The 20,372-nt window shown below is 60.4% G+C and overlaps 2 protein-coding genes across 2 annotated transcripts; both read right to left on the reverse strand.

Annotated features, from left to right (window-relative positions):
- On the reverse strand, nucleotides 1-5,964 carry LOC148053651 (SUN domain-containing protein 5-like). Its single transcript, XM_087772926.1, has 11 exons — nucleotides 5,682-5,964; nucleotides 5,347-5,431; nucleotides 4,512-4,579; nucleotides 3,841-3,902; nucleotides 3,599-3,639; nucleotides 3,252-3,345; nucleotides 2,593-2,668; nucleotides 1,892-2,004; nucleotides 1,114-1,281; nucleotides 664-753; nucleotides 1-132 (listed from the first exon to the last, which is right to left on the reverse strand). Exons 1-11 carry the CDS (start codon nucleotides 5,962-5,964, stop codon nucleotides 1-3), a joined length of 1,212 nt encoding a protein of 403 aa, XP_087629052.1.
- Nucleotides 5,965-10,368: 4,404 nt separating this feature from the next.
- LOC148053652 (SUN domain-containing protein 5-like) lies at nucleotides 10,369-16,328 on the reverse strand. Its single transcript, XM_087773125.1, has 11 exons — nucleotides 16,046-16,328; nucleotides 15,711-15,795; nucleotides 14,876-14,943; nucleotides 14,205-14,266; nucleotides 13,963-14,003; nucleotides 13,616-13,709; nucleotides 12,957-13,032; nucleotides 12,256-12,368; nucleotides 11,482-11,649; nucleotides 11,032-11,121; nucleotides 10,369-10,500 (listed from the first exon to the last, which is right to left on the reverse strand). The coding sequence occupies exons 1-11, from the start codon at nucleotides 16,326-16,328 to the stop codon at nucleotides 10,369-10,371; spliced, it is 1,212 nt and encodes a 403-aa protein (XP_087629251.1).
- Nucleotides 16,329-20,372: the final 4,044 nt, after the last annotated feature.

Raw genomic sequence — 20,372 nt, forward strand, 5'->3', positions numbered from 1 at the left:
TCAGGCGAGGCTTTCGGGTTTTGCCATCTTCCCGTGAACCTGCACTCGATAAATGCAGGTGTACGCTGGGTTTCCCCAGTTGCTCTTCACCAGAAGTTTGACACGGGCAAAGGCTCTGGGAAGCGGCGCGTTCTGGCAAGAAAAGCGGGAAAAGGAAGCGGGGGTGTTTGTTAGGAGCGACAATGCAATGAAGGTGTCTCCCCCTGCCAGCCCTGCTCCTGCTCAGGAACGAGCTCCTGAAAGTGGGTGGGAGCGGCTGCGGAAAGCCGAGGCTCGCTGCTGGTACCGGGGCTGCTGGGGAGGCTGGGGAGACGGGAAGGGGGAAGGCAGCTGGCAGCCTCTGCATGCCGGCCCTGCTGGGGCTCAGCCTCCCTGCCCTCTGCCCGTTCCCTCTGCTGCTTGCTCTGTGCTGGCAGAGAGGCCGGGGAGGTGCTCCTGCGCGTGGGGCGGCTGCTGTGCAACCCCACCAAGCTCCCGCTGTCTGCTCTGCCTGCTTTCCTCCTGGCAGGCGTGAGAGCACGGGGAGAGAAGGGGCACGCTGTGCTGGGAGGAGAGGACACTGTCCCTCGGCCCAGGGAGAAAGCCTTCACGCTCTTCCTGCCATGGACTTGCAGGCAAACCTGGTTTGCTCCCCGGCACCTTGCCCCTGCGCGTGGACCGTACCTTCAGAGGGAAGGTCTGCATGGGCTCCTTTGCCACGTTGTACGTGAACGTCCCAAGGAGAGTTTCCTCTTCTCCGTCCGCATCCACTCCCTCAGGGGCAAAGCAGAAGGAGAGCAGCTCAGACTCGTCCCCACAAAGAGGGGACGGAGGTGCGGGATCAGCCCTGCTATCTCCCCACCCTCTCCTGGGGCTCTAGCAGTAGGCTAGCACTCGCTATGGTGGAGCTCAGTCTCGGCCTTGACTTCTGCTCAGGAACCCTGAGGTGCTTGTCCCGAACAAGTCCCAAGAGGGATGAAACCCCTAGAGCCCTTGAAGTGTCCCGCTAGGGCCGTGCAGTGCTCAGGAGAGAGCAGGATGCAAAGCTCAGAGGACACACAAAAGCAAGCAAGACCCTGCCATGGCTTTCCCCCAGGGCCAGATCCCCGCCAGAAGCGCCCAGCAGAGACTCACAAAGACAGCGACGTCTCTGGGGGCGCTGGTGACGGTCCCAGATGGAGAGACTTCTTTGGGGATGTGCTGCACAGTGACGGCAGTCAGATGGACGCGTGCTGGCAACCTGATGACCACCTGGCCCTGATCCCCTTGTAGAGGCCAGCAGTTTCCTGGGGAAACATCCGGCTGCAAGCAGAACGCGAGAGCAAGGAAGAGTGAGAGAGTGTTGGGGCCAACACAACGGCGCGCGTAGCTTGAAGCGTAGGCGCCGTTGTGTCCGTGGGGTCTATTTTGGCTTGCAAAGGGGGCGCGTGGGAGGAAATGGACAGAAGCAGGAGGCCTTCGTCCCTGCCTGACTGAAAGGCGGCCCTCAGGATTATGGATGGGGCAGAGGAGAACAGCGGTTCTGAAAGCGTCCCAGTCAGGGCCTAGCAGAAACACCTCTCTGCCCAGTGGCTCTGCAGGGCACCCCCCACCTCCCGCCTGCCAGCCCCAAAAAGGCGCTCTTAGGGATGGGCGTGGAAACGGGGTCACCAGGGAGAAAGTCTTTCACCCAGCTGGGGCAGAGCACTGTGGGCGAGATGCAGCAGTTTGGCTCCGTTCAGCTCCATTCCCCTCCTGAGGGGAAGCGCTGATTGCTAGCAAGCCCAGCCCTGTGTTCGAGCTTTGCTTTCGGGAACCTGAGCAACACTGTGGGCTTGAGCAGTGCCACTGGAGCGAGGGGAGAGCCCCTGCGGTCGGTCCTCAACTTCAGAGGGAGGCAGGAAACCTTCCCTGAGGAGTTCTGCTAGGATACCTGCAAAATAGTGTCGGGAGGGTTGGCAGCGCACAAGAGCCACAAAAGCCTGCAGCCCCAGTTCTCTTTGCAGATGTAGGTCTCGGAAGTTCTCTGCATGTCGATGGTGGCACCTGGAAGGGAGGGAGAGCAGGTGACTACTGGAAGAGGCCACATTCTAGGAGCACTCGGTGCTCAGACAGTATTTCTGATGCTGCCGGCCAGCTCCACGTCTGTCAGTCCTCTCCTCCTCCCCACGCTGCTGGGGGTGCCCAGCTGCACAGGGGAATGACGGCAGCCACGTGCCTGGTGGTGACTGCGTCTCTCACAGCGCCACGAGGAGAAGGTCTGCGGGTTCTGGGAGACGGCGGGCGCCCACGTGAATGACAGCAGACCAAAACTGAGGGCTTGCGGCATGGGCAGCAAAGGATGGCCCAGCCATTCCCTCTTCGAATGCAGTGGAGAGGAAGAGAGCCCTTCCACGAGCACGGGAACACGTGCGGGGGCAGCGGCGGAGGCACCCGTGCGGAGGCCCCTGTGCGGAGGCCGAGGGCAGGACTGGGAGGGAGTCTGAGAGAGCCACTGTGCCACAGCCTTGCTCTTGGAGCCCAGGAAGCACTGAAGCTCCCCCACTTTGGAGAGCAGCGCCCGGAGCACAGGCTTCTTTGGGGCGTGCTACAGGCAAGCGCAGGGCAAGGAGACTGGGCTGCTTGTGTCCGTACCAGAGCTTTTCAGGGCCCAGTCAGACATCTCGACGGAGACTTCCGAAGCCATCTGGGACGCTGCCTGGTTCACTTCCTGGGAACGCCATAAACGAACACAGAAAAGGACCACATCAGCGGGCAGTTCAGCGTGGCTGCTAGCGCCGGCAGAGGCAAAGGGTCAGTGTCAGAAAGGCAAGGCAAGCCTTGTCCACAGAGCTGCAAGACTCTCTGCTGCTGACGTGAGCCACGAGGAGTGAGGAAGAGAATCTGTGTCCGCGGCCACGGCCATGGCCGCCAGGTGGGTTGACGAGGGTCCCCACGCCCTCGTCCCCACCCTCCACGCTCTGCCGGTCAGCGGGGAGATGGGCTCGGGCCCTGCAAGCGACGGCTGGCCCCGTGAGCGTGCCTGGGTCTCATCCCTGCCTCAGGAGCCCAGCCAGAGGAGCCAGAGTGCCGGCGTGCCAAGGGAAGGCTGTCGGGAGTCCTCTGCTGCCTGAAGCAGCCTGCTGAAAGTGGGCCTGGAGAAGGGCCTGTGCAGCGCAGCAGCTCACCCAGCAAGCCCCTGGGGCAAAGGCTGGGTTGCTGCAGTCAGCAGTCCGACCCCACCAACAAGCCCAAGGAGTGCTTTCTCGGGGGTTCTGCCCAGCCAAGCCTCTTTCCCCAAAACGCAGCATCACCTTTGCCCTGCTGATCTCTGCCCTCAGTTGAGCCACCTCCTCCGTCAGAAGCTGCATCTTCTGGCTATGCTCCGCCAAGGAAACGCGAAAGTTCCTGCATGACAGGAAAGCAGATCTTGTCAGAGAGCGGCCCGTCCCCTCTGGGGAGCGTCTCAGCTCGGCAAGAAGGAGAGACACGTGTGCTTTCCCTGCTTTGCGCGTGCTTCCCTTCCACACCAGTTTGAGCAGAAGGCAAAGGCAGGTAGGAGGTATGGGAGCCCTGGCTGTTAGCAAAAGGAGTGCAGGTAGCACGAGGGCGGCTGACGCTTCTGCACAGAACCAATTCCAGCTCAGGAAACGTCTCTTACCGCAGGGTCTTCAGGTCTTCTGCAGACACAAGTGCCAGCTCCTGAAAGGGAAAAACGCTCGGTTCGAGCATCCGCTACCAGAGCCGCCGGGGCTTCCCAGGAGAGGCTTCCCTAGGAAGACTCGGCACAAGCTGCTGCTTCTTTGGGTCACCCTGCGTGGCAGCAGGAGAGCCCGTGATTTCTCCAGCCGCTCTGAGCAATGCTCTGTTGCAGGAGGTGCCTGTGGCACAGGAGTCACCGACCTCTAGCAGTGCCTTTGTCCGCATTGTCCACCCTGGCAGTGAGGTCCCGCAGTAAACACCAGCTGCAATTCACATCATCAAGAGAGAGTTATTTGACTGGGGTCGCTAGCGATGCCTGCAGTGGCGTTGTCTCCTGCCTGTTGCCTTAGGGGTGGGGCAGCAGGTGAGCTGAGGAGGTGGGGAACGTGGGGTGCGGAGAGAGGACGCGCCTCTGGCCGGAAGCCATCGGCCCAGGCTTGAGGGGACTGCGCAGCCGTGAGCCTCAGGTGTGCTCAGTGCCCCAGAGCTATTCCCCGCTTCCCCTCGCTGCTTCGGGGAGCCCCGAGACCAGGCTGCATGGGCTAGGAGAGGTACCTCCCCATGGGTCCCCCTGCACGGCCCCTCCCCTCTGGGAATCCCCAGGTCAGGCTTGGAAGTAGCTACGCCCTTCTCTCGCGGACTTGCAGACTAAGCAAGCCATGTGGTCCAGTGGCCAGAGCAGCAGCATGGCTGGGAGGCTCCCAGTCTTACTGGCAGTCCAAAAGGCAGTCCCAGTGCAGGCCGTAGTCGGGAAGCGCTTGGGCCATGGGCGTTTCCGCCCAGAGCGGCCCAAAAGGAAAGCTGGCCAGCTGAAAGCTGGCATGCAGCACAGCCTGGCTGTCGCTCTCAGGTGTCTGCTCATGCAAACTCACCAAGAGCCACGGGGAGCCACAAGAAGACGACTTGGAAGATCCTCTTCTTCTGCAGGGCCATCTTTTGCCTGAAAAAGAGGAGGGAGTCCTGTGGCTGCCAATGCTCCAAGTCTTGGGCAAAGCCCTCCCCGGGTGGAGTTCCCTTTTCAGGCCGGAAAGCCAGCCTTTTGGAAGCCTCCTGCTGCCAGGGAGCTGCCAGAGCAGCGCCCAGGAGGAAGACGATTTCTGTCCACACCGTTCAACACTGCCGGCAGATCTCCCCCAGGGGAAGGGCTCCAGAAGCACTATCCCAAAGGGACTGAAAATTATGCAGGGAAGTAAAGAGGCCGAGCAAATGAAGACTGCTTTTCAGCAGTCTTTCTGGTGGGGACCTTGCTCTCTCTTGGGCTGAGAAAGCAGGCCTGTTCTCACTTGCGATCACACAGCTCTCTCTTAGGGGTGTTTTTCCGCAGAGCTGGGAAGCGCAGGAGCCTTGTCTGCCTTTCCTGCCAGAGCCCTCCCAGACCTGCGCGGTCACTTGCCAGAGCTGGGGAAAAGCCTTCCCCTGCGGAGGCTTGGCTCTGCACCCGAGCGTCTGGCTACGCGGCAGTTTGCCCTACCGCAGCCAAAGTGTGGGGCTCTGGCAAATGCGTGGGAGTGAGACTGCCGAGGGGCTTTGCTCTTGCCTCTCCCTGAGAACGGCCACAGCACGAGCAGCGCCCCAGCTTGGGCGCCCGACTGGGAGCCCTGGGCTGCTGCCTGGGGAACACCCTCTGCTCTCCCCTTGGCTTGCACCGGCCCTCAGACATCCCCTTTCTCTCCCCCGTCCACAGCAGAAACGTGATGTAATACGTACGTGGCGGAGATGCACATCCTCAGCAGACGTCTCCGCGGGGAGACAAGGGCGCCTGCCGGATGGCAAGTAAGGCTGAAGGCTGTCCCTGCGCAAGGAAAGCAGAGAAAAGTTAGGCCTGTCTCTTGAGGTCTCTTCTCTAGGATGCCCAGCCCCGCGTGTCGCAGCGGCCTGCGGGGAGGCGGGCACCGTGTCCTCCACACTCCCTCCCTGGGGCAAAGAGCAGGGCAGCCTGCACTTCTCCTGCCGCCTGTGACGTTTGGCCAGAGCTCCAGCGCAGCGCAGCCCTCCAAGTTCAGCCCCGAGGAGGTCACGGCAAGCAGCAGTGCTAAGCTTACTTGCAATTTCTGTGGCCTTGTCGCGCCACTTGGCAGGCCCTTGAGTGGCTGAGCCGGGAGCTGACGTGGAAGAGAGTATCCCCAGCTCCACCTCCGTGCGGAGGTTCCTGTCGGAGGAAAAAGACAAGTGCCCGTTGCCCACCGTCCCCACGCCGCGGGAGCCGAGGCGGGCAGGAGTAGCCTGAGCGGCGGCCCTTGCCAGAGGACGGGCCGTCCCAGCAGCAGCGAGAGAGGCCAGCACAGCTGGGCTGCTCCCAGCGGGCCCCCCCTCTCCTTTCCCCATCCTTTGCTTTACAGGCCTGCAGTGGGAGCAAGCTGGCAGCAGCAGACCCGCGCCTCGGGAAGCCCACCCGGCAGCACAGCGCGATTCTCAGCCCGTCCCTCCCTGCTCCCTGGCCCCTGGCCCCAACCTGCCCCGCGGCAGACACCTCCCAGTGGCCGTTCGCGTAGGGGGCACGGGCTGCTGTCCCACGCCACGGCCCCCCCCACCTCTTCCCTGGGCACTCCCAGGTCTCCCGACCCCTCTCTGCCCCGCACAGCTGCTCCCATCAGCCAGGCAGGATCGCGCCTCAACGTCCCGAGGGGGCCAGTCTCAGGCCCCAGGGGCTTGGCCTCCCCGTGCACCAAAAGCGCCCCGTGCAGCAGGGCTGGGCTCCGACCCTGCAGCACGAGGCTACCGCCTCCCCAAAAGCCCCTGCTGCACACTGCCTTTTGGCTGGGAGAGTGAGCCAGGCTTTCCGCCGAGACCCGTCCCCACAGAAGGGGGGCTTCGCAAGCCACGGGGCTCTTCTTCAGAAAACTTCTGTCGGCTTCCCCAGGCTGCTCCGCACCCCGCTGACCGTGCTAGGCCACGTCCCTGCTACCAGCCCAACCTGATGCCCCGGGCAGATGCCAGGCTTCGTACCTACTCGTCTGGCAGCGGCTCAGCCCCGCTGCCTCCCCTGCCGGCTGTTGGCCAGCCTCGTTCCCCAAGGAGCCTTGGGAGGGCCCCTGGCGTCTTCTCTCGGGGGCCTTTCTCCTCGCCATCTCTGGGCAAAGGCAGGCTCCCCGCTCTGCTCTTCCGCCTCAGCCCCAGCAGTGTGGCCTGCCCAGGCAAAAACAGCTCCGGCAGCAGCCCCACGCTGCCCCACAGCAGGAGCGCGCCTGCCCAGGGCAAGAGCCACACGGCAGCTGTGGGCTCCTTGCCCGCGCGCCACAGGGCTGTGCAGGCGGCCAGCTCTGACCTCACAGTGGTGGCTCTGACGTCACACTGGGGCTCCCCAGGGCGCAGCAGGGCGGGGAGACCCGGTGGGCTCCCCTGGGGCAGCACGGCTCTCCTGGGTGGTGGGAGCCCATGCCTGTGGGCCCCCCGAACCCTGCCACGCTCCCGTGCCGGGCGGCTGCCTGGCCTGTGCTGCCGGGCAGGCTTCCAGCTCTCCTGGGCATCCCCGGGAAACCAGAAAGGCTGCTGGAACGGGGGCTTTGCTCTCAACCCACGGGGCAGCTGCTTCTGCCAGCGTTTCTCCTTTCGGAACCGTTTTGTACGCCAAGAAGAAAAACCCAGGAAGAGGCAAGACGGGCTTGTACGAAAGGAGCTGATTTTCCCCTTCCCCTGCTTCTTCCCGGTAACCCCTTCCTGTGCCTCCCGTTTCTCTGTCGGTTCCTCCAGGAGGCCCTGTTAAAGCAGCAATCCATCTCCCCTCTCTTAGGTGTTCCCTTCGAACCTGTTGTGCCTCTTTTTCCTTCTCTCTATTATGAAAAGCCATCCACACTACCTCTAACATCTTTCCCTAATCCCTTGGGTCTGCCCCTTTGAAGTTTTGGAGTTTCTTTCTTATAGCTGGGGCCTATTGTCTCATAAAGACAGAAGCCAACTGAACAGCCTCTTCTGGTTTTTCAGCGTCTAGATTCGTGTATTTCCTGGCAGTGACTTTTAACCGCACCAGGAAGGCAGACGGGGATTCCTTTGGTTCTTGCTTAACCTCATAGCATTTGCACCAATTGATCGCTTTTGCCATAGCGTGCCTTATGCCAAATAGTACCCGAAAGCCCCTGGGGTCCCGGCTGCTTAGGATCCCCCCCTGTGTCTGCGGCAGGAAAATTTGGATCTGTCGTTCCATGCAGGTCCCCATTACCCTATGCCGCTTCGACCTCTTTCCGAACAGTGTTTCATACCACCTTCTTCTCAGTACCGTCTAACAATGTCTCTAATATTACCTGTACATCGTTCCAATCAGGGGCTTGGGTCCTGATTATAGTTTCCAAAACTTTAGCCTCCCTTTCTGGCTCTTCCCTATCAATACCCGCCGTTTCCTTCCAGGACCTCAAATCCGTTCTTGGGAATGGCACTTTAACGCTTACTGGCCTGTTATATCCGTCCGCTTGTCGGAGAGAAGCTTGTAAAACCTCTCCTGCTTCCCCTTGTCGTCCCCTCGTTCTTCCTGCCATCACATTAAATCCTTCTGCTCCACCAAATCGCCCATAGCCAGGTCCATAGCCACTTCCTCCCGCGCTACCAGCCTCACCAGCTCGCCTATGGCTGCTTTCTCTTACCCTGCTCACATGACTAATAGCATCATCGGCGTCAGGATTCTCTCCCAACCTCTGCCGGGGAGCAGCCACTAACTCTAGGTCATCTTCTTCCTCCCGTCAGCATTTCCAACATCTCTTCCCCATACTACAAGCAGAACACCATCGTTTTAAATTCCTACCCCTCCCCTCCTTTTCTAGAGCCAAGATCAGAGGATCCTGTGGGATTATTCCGCATTCCTTCTGCCATTCCGGGTGGTTTCTTAGTGTGAAAAATAAATGCACGTATGGTACTTCATCCCATTTACCCTCCCGCCTGCAAAGTACCATCAGTTGTACTACAGTAGTATATCTTAGAGTTCCATTCTTTGGCCATTTTTCCTGATCTTCGAGACTATTCATTGGCCACCAATTGTCACCATATTCTAGAAGCTGTTTTCGAGTGAGAGGCTCCCCTCCCAATTTCCTCCAATGTTTCAAGATACGTCCTAGGGGAGATCTTTTCCGAATGCCCCCTTCCGCAGAGGGCTTAGTACCCGCCATCAAAGATACGGCAACACCAAACAGAGAAACCATCACTTTGCACAAACTAGTCAGAGGCATTGCGCAGAAGGGGACTCGAGCCCCTAGATTACCGTCAGTGGGACTCCAACCCACCCCTTTGGCCAAAGGTTTCCAGACACAGCTGTCCTAGGGACTTTGGCCCGATAGGATCCAATCCTTCCCTTAGGTACCTTTACAGGCCAACCCTGCGAGGCCTTCGCCGCGCCTGACGGGCAGGCAACCGCCCTTTCAATCCGAAAAGGAATGCCTTTACCTTGCCGGGGTCCTGCTCAGAGCTCTTCGGTCCGCGCTTCGGAGGTTCTTCCCGAGAATCCCTCGGTGCCGGCTGGGGGTGCTGCGATGCCGCGGATCCGTTGAGATTCAGAAGCAGAGTCCCATCTGGGTCGCCCAAGCTGTCACCGAAATGGGGAATCAACCTCTTCACACCAATGTAGCATCGAGAAGCAGGCATTCTCTTTATTACAGCGCTGGATGCACGGGGGATGGTCCCACCTAAGGTGCCTACCGTCATGCAAAGCTAATGGGAAAATTGCCGTTTCTGCAATCTTAGCTTTAGAAACCATTTCCAGCAGCAGGAGAACCCCAAAAGCAACCGGGGATGCCCACTCCCCAGCCCCATCTCTCAGGAACCCCTTGGGAGCCTCCAGCACCCCCAGGGAATGCTCCTGCCACCCTGACCCCCTCCCAATACTCCCTGCTGTTAGACAGCTGCCAGGAAGACGGGCTTCTAACCCTCCCCATCCCTGGAATCCTTTGGAGGAGCTTTCCGAGTGGCTGCCCGCGATGTCCTTAGCGGAGAAGGCGTTGTAGCCCAGGACACGATGCCCATGATAGCAACAGCGGGAGGGAACAGCCAAGTGTTGCAAAATGCAGCACTGGGGGACCGAGGGGCCTCGAGTGTTAGATGGTGGAGCCCATGATGGGAACAGCCCAAGGGCTGCAGAACCGCACAGCCTTTCTGGGAAGCCCAGAGACGGTGGTCCGTCAAGAGGAAAGACGGGTCGGGGTCGTCCCAATGCCAAGGGGAGAATAACCAGGGGCCAAACGCTGGAAAATTCCCCGTCGACACTAATCAATGGGACACAAAAGGACCCCCGACAGAGAGCAGCGAGCTCTAGAGCGGGGACGTTGATGGGCCGAGGAACGGGGGGGTTTCCCACAGGCCACTCAGACAGGCTCCCCACACCCCTTTCACAGAAACCGGGGGGTAACCGACAAACCGACAGCCGGGATGCTGGGAAGGTGCTAGGCCAAACGGTTCCGTCTGCTCCTGCGGCAGTTGTAAACTGCAGCCGGGCCCCTCTGCCTGCCCTGGGCTGGTGCCACTTGCGGAGCCTCCCGGGGTGGCGGGAGAAGGAGCGGTGCCAGGCTGGGCCTCTCCTCTCTGGAGTAAACCTTAGGCGTGCTTACTGCCTTCCGCAGGTTGAAGAAAAAATTCAGGAGAAGTCCTAACGCTTCCCACGCGCTCCCGCCCTCCCCCCAAAGGGCCTTCTTGCGCACCCCACTTTGGAGACAGATCTTCTGCACCAATCTGAAGTGCCACATCTTTTTTATTTTTTTCTTCCTTCCCCTTCTGCTGCTCTTTTCTTTATGCCCTTCTCTTTTTCCTCTGGTTTCAGTCGAGGCTTTCGGGTTTTGCCATCTTCCCGTGAACCTGCACTCGATAAATGCAGGTGTACGCTGGGTTTCCCCAGTTGCTCTTCACCAGAAGTTTGACACGGGCAAAGGCTCTGGGAAGCGGCGCGTTCTGGCAAGAAAAGCGGGAAAAGGAAGCGGGGGTGTTTGTTAGGAGCGACAATGCAATGAAGGTGTCTCCCCCTGCCAGCCCTGCTCCTGCTCAGGAACGAGCTCCTGAAAGTGGGTGGGAGCGGCTGTGGAAAGCTGAGGCTCGCTGCTGGTACCGGGGCTGCTGGGGAGGCTGGGGAGACGGGAAGGGGGAAGGCAGCTGGCAGCCTCTGCATGCCGGCCCTGCTGGGGCTCAGCCTCCCTGCCCTCTGCCCCTTCCCTCTGCTGCTTGCTCTGTGCTGGCAGAGAGGCCGGGGAGGTGCTCGGGTGCGGGGGGCGGCTGCTGTGCAACCCCACCAAGCTCCCGCTGTCTGCTCTGCCTGCTTTCCTCCTGGCAGGCGTGAGAGCACGGGGAGAGAAGGGGCACGCTGTGCTGGGAGGAGAGGACACTGTCCCTCGGCCCAGGGAGAAAGCCTTCACGCTCTTCCTGCCATGGACTTGCAGGCAAACCTGGTTTGCTCCCCGGCACCTTGCCCCTGCGCGTGGACCGTACCTTCAGAGGGAAGGTCTGAATGGGCTCCTTTGCCACGTTGTACGTGAACGTCCCAAGGAGAGTTTCCTCTTCTCCGTCCGCATCCACTCCCTCAGGGGCAAAGCACAAGGAGAGCAGCTCAGACTCGTCCCCACAAAGAGGGGACGGACGTGCGGGATCAGCCCTGCTATCTCCCCACCCTCTCCTGGGGCTCTAGCAGTAGGCTAGCACTCGCTATGGTGGAGCTCAGTCTCGGCCTTGACTTCTGCTCAGGAACCCTGAGGTGCTTGTCCCGAACAAGTCCCAAGAGGGATGAAACCCCTAGAGCCCTTGAAGTGTCCCGCTAGGGCCGTGCAGTGCTCAGGGGAGAGCAGGATGCAAAGCTCAGAGGACACACAAAAGCAAGCAAGACCCTGCCATGGCTTTCCCCCAGGGCCAGATCCCCGCCAGAAGCGCCCAGCAGAGACTCACAAAGACAGCGACGTCTCTGGGGGCGCTGGTGACGGTCCCAGATGGAGAGACTTCTTTGGGGATGTGCTGCACAGTGACGGCAGTCAGATGGACGCGTGCTGGCAACCTGATGACCACCTGGCCCTGATCCCCTTGTAGAGGCCAGCAGTTTCCTGGGGAAACATCCGGCTGCAAGCAGAACGCGAGAGCAAGGAAGAGTGAGAGAGTGTTGGGGCCAACACAACGGCGCGCGTAGCTTGAAGCGTAGGCGCCGTTGTGTCCGTGGGGTCTATTTTGGCTTGCAAAGGGGGCGCGTGGGAGGAAATGGACAGAAGCAGGAGGCCTTCGTCCCTGCCTGACTGAAAGGCGGCCCTCAGGATTATGGGGCAGAGGAGAAGAGCGGTTCTGAAAGCGTCCCAGTCAGGGCCTAGCAGAAACACCTCTCTGCCCAGTGGCTCTGCAGGGCACCCCCCACCTCCCGCCTGCCAGCCCCAAAAAGGCGCTCTTAGGGATGGGCGTGGAAACGGGGTCACCAGGGAGAAAGTCTTTCACCCAGCTGGGGCAGAGCACTGTGGGCGAGATGCAGCAGTTTGGCTCCGTTCAGCTCCATTCCCCTCCTGAGGGGAAGCGCTGATTGCTAGCAAGCCCAGCCCTGTGTTCGAGCTTTGCTTTCGGGAACCTGAGCAACACTGTGGGCTTGAGCAGTGCCACTGGAGCGAGGGGAGAGCCCCTGCGGTCGGTCCTCAACTTCAGAGGGAGGCAGGAAACCTTCCCTGAGGAGTTCTGCTAGGATACCTGCAAAATAGTGTCGGGAGGGTTGGCAGCGCACAAGAGCCACAAAAGCCTGCAGCCCCAGTTCTCTTTGCAGATGTAGGTCTCGGAAGTTCTCTGCATGTCGATGGTGGCACCTGGAAGGGAGGGAGAGCAGGTGACTACTGGAAGAGGCCACATTCTAGGAGCACTCGGTGCTCAGACAGTATTTCTGATGCTGCCGGCCAGCTCCACGTCTGTCAGTCCTCTCCTCCTCCCCACGCTGCTGGGGGTGCCCAGCTGCACAGGGGAATGACGGCAGCCACGTGCCTGGTGGTGACTGCGTCTCTCACAGCGCCACGAGGAGAAGGTCTGCGGGTTCTGGGAGACGGCGGGCGCCCACGTGAATGACAGCAGACCAAAACTGAGGGCTTGCGGCATGGGCAGCAAAGGATGGCCCAGCCATTCCCTCTTCGAATGCAGTGGAGAGGAAGAGAGCCCTTCCACGAGCACGGGAACACGTGCGGGGGCAGCGGCGGAGGCACCCGTGCGGAGGCCCCTGTGCGGAGGCCGAGGGCAGGACTGGGAGGGAGTCTGAGAGAGCCACTGTGCCACAGCCTTGCTCTTGGAGCCCAGGAAGCACTGAAGCTCCCCCACTTTGGAGAGCAGCGCCCGGAGCACAGGCTTCTTTGGGGCGTGCTACAGGCAAGCGCAGGGCAAGGAGACTGGGCTGCTTGTGTCCGTACCAGAGCTTTTCAGGGCCCAGTCAGACATCTCGACGGAGACTTCCGAAGCCATCTGGGACGCTGCCTGGTTCACTTCCTGGGAACGCCATAAACGAACACAGAAAAGGACCACATCAGCGGGCAGTTCAGCGTGGCTGCTAGCGCCGGCAGAGGCAAAGGGTCAGTGTCAGAAAGGCAAGGCAAGCCTTGTCCACAGAGCTGCAAGACTCTCTGCTGCTGACGTGAGCCACGAGGAGTGAGGAAGAGAATCTGTGTCCGCGGCCACGGCCATGGCCGCCAGGTGGGTTGACGAGGGTCCCCACGCCCTCGTCCCCACCCTCCACGCTCTGCCGGTCAGCGGGGAGATGGGCTCGGGCCCTGCAAGCGACGGCTGGCCCCGTGAGCGTGCCTGGGTCTCATCCCTGCCTCAGGAGCCCAGCCAGAGGAGCCAGAGTGCCGGCGTGCCAAGGGAAGGCTGTCGGGAGTCCTCTGCTGCCTGAAGCAGCCTGCTGAAAGTGGGCCTGGAGAAGGGCCTGTGCAGCGCAGCAGCTCACCCAGCAAGCCCCTGGGGCAAAGGCTGGGTTGCTGCAGTCAGCAGTCCGACCCCACCAACAAGCCCAAGGAGTGCTTTCTCGGGGGTTCTGCCCAGCCAAGCCTCTTTCCCCAAAACGCAGCATCACCTTTGCCCTGCTGATCTCTGCCCTCAGTTGAGCCACCTCCTCCGTCAGAAGCTGCACCTTCTGGCTATGCTCCGCCAAGGAAACGCGAAAGTTCCTGCATGACAGGAAAGCAGATCTTGTCAGAGAGCGGCCCGTCCCCTCTGGGGAGCGTCTCAGCTCGGCAAGAAGGAGAGACACGTGTGCTTTCCCTGCTTTGCGCGTGCTTCCCTTCCACACCAGTTTGAGCAGAAGGCAAAGGCAGGTAGGAGGTATGGGAGCCCTGGCTGTTAGCAAAAGGAGTGCAGGTAGCACGAGGGCGGCTGACGCTTCTGCACAGAACCAATTCCAGCTCAGGAAACGTCTCTTACCGCAGGGTCTTCAGGTCTTCTGCAGACACAAGTGCCAGCTCCTGAAAGGGAAAAACGCTCGGTTCGAGCATCCGCTACCAGAGCCGCCGGGGCTTCCCAGGAGAGGCTTCCCTAGGAAGACTCGGCACAAGCTGCTGCTTCTTTGGGTCACCCTGCGTGGCAGCAGGAGAGCCCGTGATTTCTCCAGCCGCTCTGAGCAATGCTCTGTTGCAGGAGGTGCCTGTGGCACAGGAGTCACCGACCTCTAGCAGTGCCTTTGTCCGCATTGTCCACCCTGGCAGTGAGGTCCCGCAGTAAACACCAGCTGCAATTCACATCATCAAGAGAGAGTTATTTGACTGGGGTCGCTAGCGATGCCTGCAGTGGCGTTGTCTCCTGCCTGTTGCCTTAGGGGTGGGGCAGCAGGTGAGCTGAGGAGGTGGGGAACGTGGGGTGCGGAGAGAGGACGCGCCTCTGGCCGGAAGCCATCGGCCCAGGCTTGAGGGGACTGCGCAGCCGTGAGCCTCAGGTGTGCTCAGTGCCCCAGAGCTATTCCCCGCTTCCCCTCGCTGCTTCGGGGAGCCCCGAGACCAGGCTGCATGGGCTAGGAGAGGTACCTCCCCATGGGTCCCCCTGCACGGCCCCTCCCCTCTGGGAATCCCCAGGTCAGGCTTGGAAGTAGCTACGCCCTTCTCTCGCGGACTTGCAGACTAAGCAAGCCATGTGGTCCAGTGGCCAGAGCAGCAGCATGGCTGGGAGGCTCCCAGTCTTACTGGCAGTCCAAAAGGCAGTCCCAGTGCAGGCCGTGGTCGGGAAGCGCTTGGGCCATGGGCGTTTCCGCCCAGAGCGGCCCAAAAGGAAAGCTGGCCAGCTGAAAGCTGGCATGCAGCACAGCCTGGCTGTCGCTCTCAGGTGTCTGCTCATGCAAACTCACCAAGAGCCACGGGGAGCCACAAGAAGACGACTTGGAAGATCCTCTTCTTCTGCAGGGCCATCTTTTGCCTGAAAAAGAGGAGGGAGTCCTGTGGCTGCCAATGCTCCAAGTCTTGGGCAAAGCCCTCCCCGGGTGGAGTTCCCTTTTCAGGCCGGAAAGCCAGCCTTTTGGAAGCCTCCTGCTGCCAGGGAGCTGCCAGAGCAGCGCCCAGGAGGAAGACGATTTCTGTCCACACCGTTCAACACTGCCGGCAGATCTCCCCCAGGGGAAGGGCTCCAGAAGCACTATCCCAAAGGGACTGAAAATTATGCAGGGAAGTAAAGAGGCCGAGCAAATGAAGACTGCTTTTCAGCAGTCTTTCTGGTGGGGACCTTGCTCTCTCTTGGGCTGAGAAAGCAGGCCTGTTCTCACTTGCGATCACACAGCTCTCTCTTAGGGGTGTTTTTCCGCAGAGCTGGGAAGCGCAGGAGCCTTGTCTGCCTTTCCTGCCAGAGCCCTCCCAGACCTGCGCGGTCACTTGCCAGAGCTGGGGAAAAGCCTTCCCCTGCGGAGGCTTGGCTCTGCACCCGAGCGTCTGGCTACGCGGCAGTTTGCCCTACCGCAGCCAAAGTGTGGGGCTCTGGCAAATGCGTGGGAGTGAGACTGCCGAGGGGCTTTGCTCTTGCCTCTCCCTGAGAACGGCCACAGCACGAGCAGCGCCCCAGCTTGGGCGCCCGACTGGGAGCCCTGGGCTGCTGCCTGGGGAACACCCTCTGCTCTCCCCTTGGCTTGCACCGGCCCTCAGACATCCCCTTTCTCTCCCCCGTCCACAGCAGAAACGTGATGTAATACGTACGTGGCGGAGATGCACATCCTCAGCAGACGTCTCCGCGGGGAGACAAGGGCGCCTGCCGGATGGCAAGTAAGGCTGAAGGCTGTCCCTGCGCAAGGAAAGCAGAGAAAAGTTAGGCCTGTCTCTTGAGGTCTCTTCTCTAGGATGCCCAGCCCCGCGTGTCGCAGCGGCCTGCGGGGAGGCGGGCACCGTGTCCTCCACACTCCCTCCCTGGGGCAAAGAGCAGGGCAGCCTGCACTTCTCCTGCCGCCTGTGACGTTTGGCCAGAGCTCCAGCGCAGCGCAGCCCTCCAAGTTCAGCCCCGAGGAGGTCACGGCAAGCAGCAGTGCTAAGCTTACTTGCAATTTCTGTGGCCTTGTCGCGCCACTTGGCAGGCCCTTGAGTGGCTGAGCCGGGAGCTGACGTGGAAGAGAGTATCCCCAGCTCCACCTCCGTGCGGAGGTTCCTGTCGGAGGAAAAAGACAAGTGCCCGTTGCCCACCGTCCCCACGCCGCGGGAGCCGAGGCGGGCAGGAGTAGCCTGAGCGGCGGCCCTTGCCAGAGGACGGGCCGTCCCAGCAGCAGCGAGAGAGGCCAGCACAGCTGGGCTGCTCCCAGCGGGCCCCCCCTCTCCTTTCCCCATCCTTTGCTTTACAGGCCTGCAGTGGGAGCAAGCTGGCAGCAGCAGACCCGCGCCTCGGGAAGCCCACCCGGCAGCACAGCGCGATTCTCAGCCCGTCCCTCCCTGCTCCCTGGCCCCTGGCCCCAACCTGCCCCGCGGCAGACACCTCCCAGTGGCCGTTCGCGTAGGGGGCACGGGCTGCTGTCCCACGCCACGGCCCCCCCCACCTCTTCCCTGGGCACTCCCAGGTCTCCCGACCCCTCTCTGCCCCGCACAGCTGCTCCCATCAGCCAGGCAGGATCGCGCCTCAACGTCCCGAGGGGGCCAGTCTCAGGCCCCAGGGGCTTGGCCTCCCCGTGCACCAAAAGCGCCCCGTGCAGCAGGGCTGGGCTCCGACCCTGCAGCACGAGGCTACCGCCTCCCCAAAAGCCCCTGCTGCACACTGCCTTTTGGCTGGGAGAGTGAGCCAGGCTTTCCGCCGAGACCCGTCCCCACAGAAGGGGGGCTTCGCAAGCCACGGGGCTCTTCTTCAGAAAACTTCTGTCGGCTTCCCCAGGCTGCTCCGCACCCCGCTGACCGTGCTAGGCCACGTCCCTGCTACCAGCCCAACCTGATGCCCCGGGCAGATGCCAGGCTTCGTACCTACTCGTCTGGCAGCGGCTCAGCCCCGCTGCCTCCCCTGCCGGCTGTTGGCCAGCCTCGTTCCCCAAGGAGCCTTGGGAGGGCCCCTGGCGTCTTCTCTCGGGGGCCTTTCTCCTCGCCATCTCTGGGCAAAGGCAGGCTCCCCGCTCTGCTCTTCCGCCTCAGCCCCAGCAGTGTGGCCTGCCCAGGCAAAAACAGCTCCGGCAGCAGCCCCACGCTGCCCCACAGCAGGAGCGCGCCTGCCCAGGGCAAGAGCCACACGGCAGCTGTGGGCTCCTTGCCCACGTGCCACAGGGCTGTGCAGGCGGCCAGCTCTGACCTCACAGTGGTGGCTCTGACGTCACACTGGGGCTCCCCAGGGCGCAGCAGGGCGGGGAGACCCGGTGGGCTCCCCTGGGGCAGCACGGCTCTCCTGGGTGGTGGGAGCCCATGCCTGTGGGCCCCCCGAACCCTGCCACGCTCCCGTGCCGGGCGGCTGCCTGGCCTGTGCTGCCGGGCAGGCTTCCAGCTCTCCTGGGCATCCCCGGGAAACCAGAAAGGCTGCTGGAACGGGGGCTTTGCTCTCAACCCACGGGGCAGCTGCTTCTGCCAGCGTTTCTCCTTTCGGAACCGTTTTGTACGCCAAGAAGAAAAACCCAGGAAGAGGCAAGACGGGCTTGTACGAAAGGAGCTGATTTTCCCCTTCCCCTGCTTCTTCCCGGTAACCCCTTCCTGTGCCTCCCGTTTCTCTGTCGGTTCCTCCAGGAGGCCCTGTTAAAGCAGCAATCCATCTCCCCTCTCTTAGGTGTTCCCTTCGAACCTGTTGTGCCTCTTTTTCCTTCTCTCTATTATGAAAAGCCATCCACACTACCTCTAACATCTTTCCCTAATCCCTTGGGTCTGCCCCTTTGAAGTTTTGGAGTTTCTTTCTTATAGCTGGGGCCTATTGTCTCATAAAGACAGAAGCCAACTGAACAGCCTCTTCTGGTTTTTCAGCGTCTAGATTCGTGTATTTCCTGGCAGTGACTTTTAACCGCACCAGGAAGGCAGACGGGGATTCCTTTGGTTCTTGCTTAACCTCATAGCATTTGCACCAATTGATCGCTTTTGCCATAGCGTGCCTTATGCCAAATAGTACCCGAAAGCCCCTGGGGTCCCGGCTGCTTAGGATGCCCCTGTGTCTGCGGCAGGAAAATTTGGATCTGTCGTTCCATGCAGGTCCCCATTACCCTATGCCGCTTCGACCTCTTTCCGAACAGTGTTTCATACCACCTTCTTCTCAGTACCGTCTAACAATGTCTCTAATATTACCTGTACATCGTTCCAATCAGGGGCTTGGGTCCTGATTATAGTTTCCAAAACTTTAGCCTCCCTTTCTGGCTCTTCCCTATCAATACCCGCCGTTTCCTTCCAGGACCTCAAATCCGTTCTTGGGAATGGCACTTTAACGCTTACTGGCCTGTTATATCCGTCCGCTTGTCGGAGAGAAGCTTGTAAAACCTCTCCTGCTTCCCCTTGTCGTCCCCTCGTTCTTCCTGCCATCACATTAAATCCTTCTGCTCCACCAAATCGCCCATAGCCAGGTCCATAGCCACTTCCTCCCGCGCTACCAGCCTCACCAGCTCGCCTATGGCTGCTTTCTCTTACCCTGCTCACATGACTAATAGCATCATCGGCGTCAGGATTCTCTCCCAACCTCTGCCGGGGAGCAGCCACTAACTCTAGGTCATCTTCTTCCTCCCGTCAGCATTTCCAACATCTCTTCCCCATACTACAAGCAGAACACCATCGTTTTAAATTCCTACCCCTCCCCTCCTTTTCTAGAGCCAAGATCAGAGGATCCTGTGGGATTATTCCGCATTCCTTCTGCCATTCCGGGTGGTTTCTTAGTGTGAAAAATAAATGCACGTATGGTACTTCATCCCATTTACCCTCCCGCCTGCAAAGTACCATCAGTTGTACTACAGTAGTATATCTTAGAGTTCCATTCTTTGGCCATTTTTCCTGATCTTCGAGACTATTCATTGGCCACCAATTGTCACCATATTCTAGAAGCTGTTTTCGAGTGAGAGGCTCCCCTCCCAATTTCCTCCAATGTTTCAAGATACGTCCTAGGGGAGATCTTTTCCGAATGCCCCCTTCCGCAGAGGGCTTAGTACCCGCCATCAAAGATACGGCAACACCAAACAGAGAAACCATCACTTTGCACAAACTAGTCAGAGGCATTGCGCAGAAGGGGACTCGAGCCCCTAGACTACCGTCAGTGGGACTCCAACCCACCCCTTTGGCCAAAGGTTTCCAGACACAGCTGTCCTAGGGACTTTGGCCCGATAGGATCCAATCCTTCCCTTAGGTACCTTTACAGGCCAACCCTGCGAGGCCTTCGCCGCGCCTGACGGGCAGGCAACCGCCCTTTCAATCCGAAAAGGAATGCCTTTACCTTGCCGGGGTCCTGCTCAGAGCTCTTCGGTCCGTGCTTCGGAGGTTCTTCCTGAGAATCCCTCGGTGCCGGCTGGGGGTGCTGCGATGCCGCGGATCCGTTGAGATTCAGAAGCAGAGTCCCATCTGGGTCGCCCAAGCTGTCACCGAAATGGGGAATCAACCTCTTCACACCAATGTAGCATCGAGAAGCAGGCATTCTCTTTATTACAGCGCTGGATGCACGGGGGATGGTCCCACCTAAGGTGCCTACCGTCATGCAAAGCTAATGGGAAAATTGCCGTTTCTGCAATCTTAGCTTTAGAAACCATTTCCAGCAGCAGGAGAACCCCAAAAGCAACCGGGGATGCCCACTCCCCAGCCCCATCTCTCAGGAACCCCTTGGGAGCCTCCAGCACCCCCCAGGGAATGCTCCTGCCACCCTGACCCCCTCCCAATACTCCCTGCTGTTAGACAGCTGCCAGGAAGACGGGCTTCTAACCCTCCCCATCCCTGGAATCCTTTGGAGGAGCTTTCCGAGTGGCTGCCCGCGATGTCCTTAGCGGAGAAGGCGTTGTAGCCCAGGACACGATGCCCATGATAGCAACAGCGGGAGGGAACAGCCAAGTGTTGCAAAATGCAGCACTGGGGGACCGAGGGGCCTCGAGTGTTAGATGGTGGAGCCCATGATGGGAACAGCCCAAGGGCTGCAGAACCGCACAGCCTTTCTGGGAAGCCCAGAGACGGTGGTCCGTCAAGAGGAAAGACGGGTCGGGGTCGTCCCAATGCCAAGGGGAGAATAACCAGGGGCCAAACGCTGGAAAATTCCCCGTCGACACTAATCAATGGGACACAAAAGGACCCCCGACAGAGAGCAGCGAGCTCTAGAGCGGGGACGTTGATGGGCCGAGGAACGGGGGGGTTTCCCACAGGCCACTCAGACAGGCTCCCCACACCCCTTTCACAGAAACCGGGGGGTAACCGACAAACCGACAGCCGGGATGCTGGGAAGGTGCTAGGCCAAAC

Source organism: Nipponia nippon, unplaced genomic scaffold, assembly GCF_047370975.1.
Source record: "Nipponia nippon isolate SJK-2023a ecotype South Korea unplaced genomic scaffold, ASM4737097v1 scaffold_38, whole genome shotgun sequence".
NCBI lineage: Eukaryota > Metazoa > Chordata > Aves > Pelecaniformes > Threskiornithidae > Nipponia > Nipponia nippon.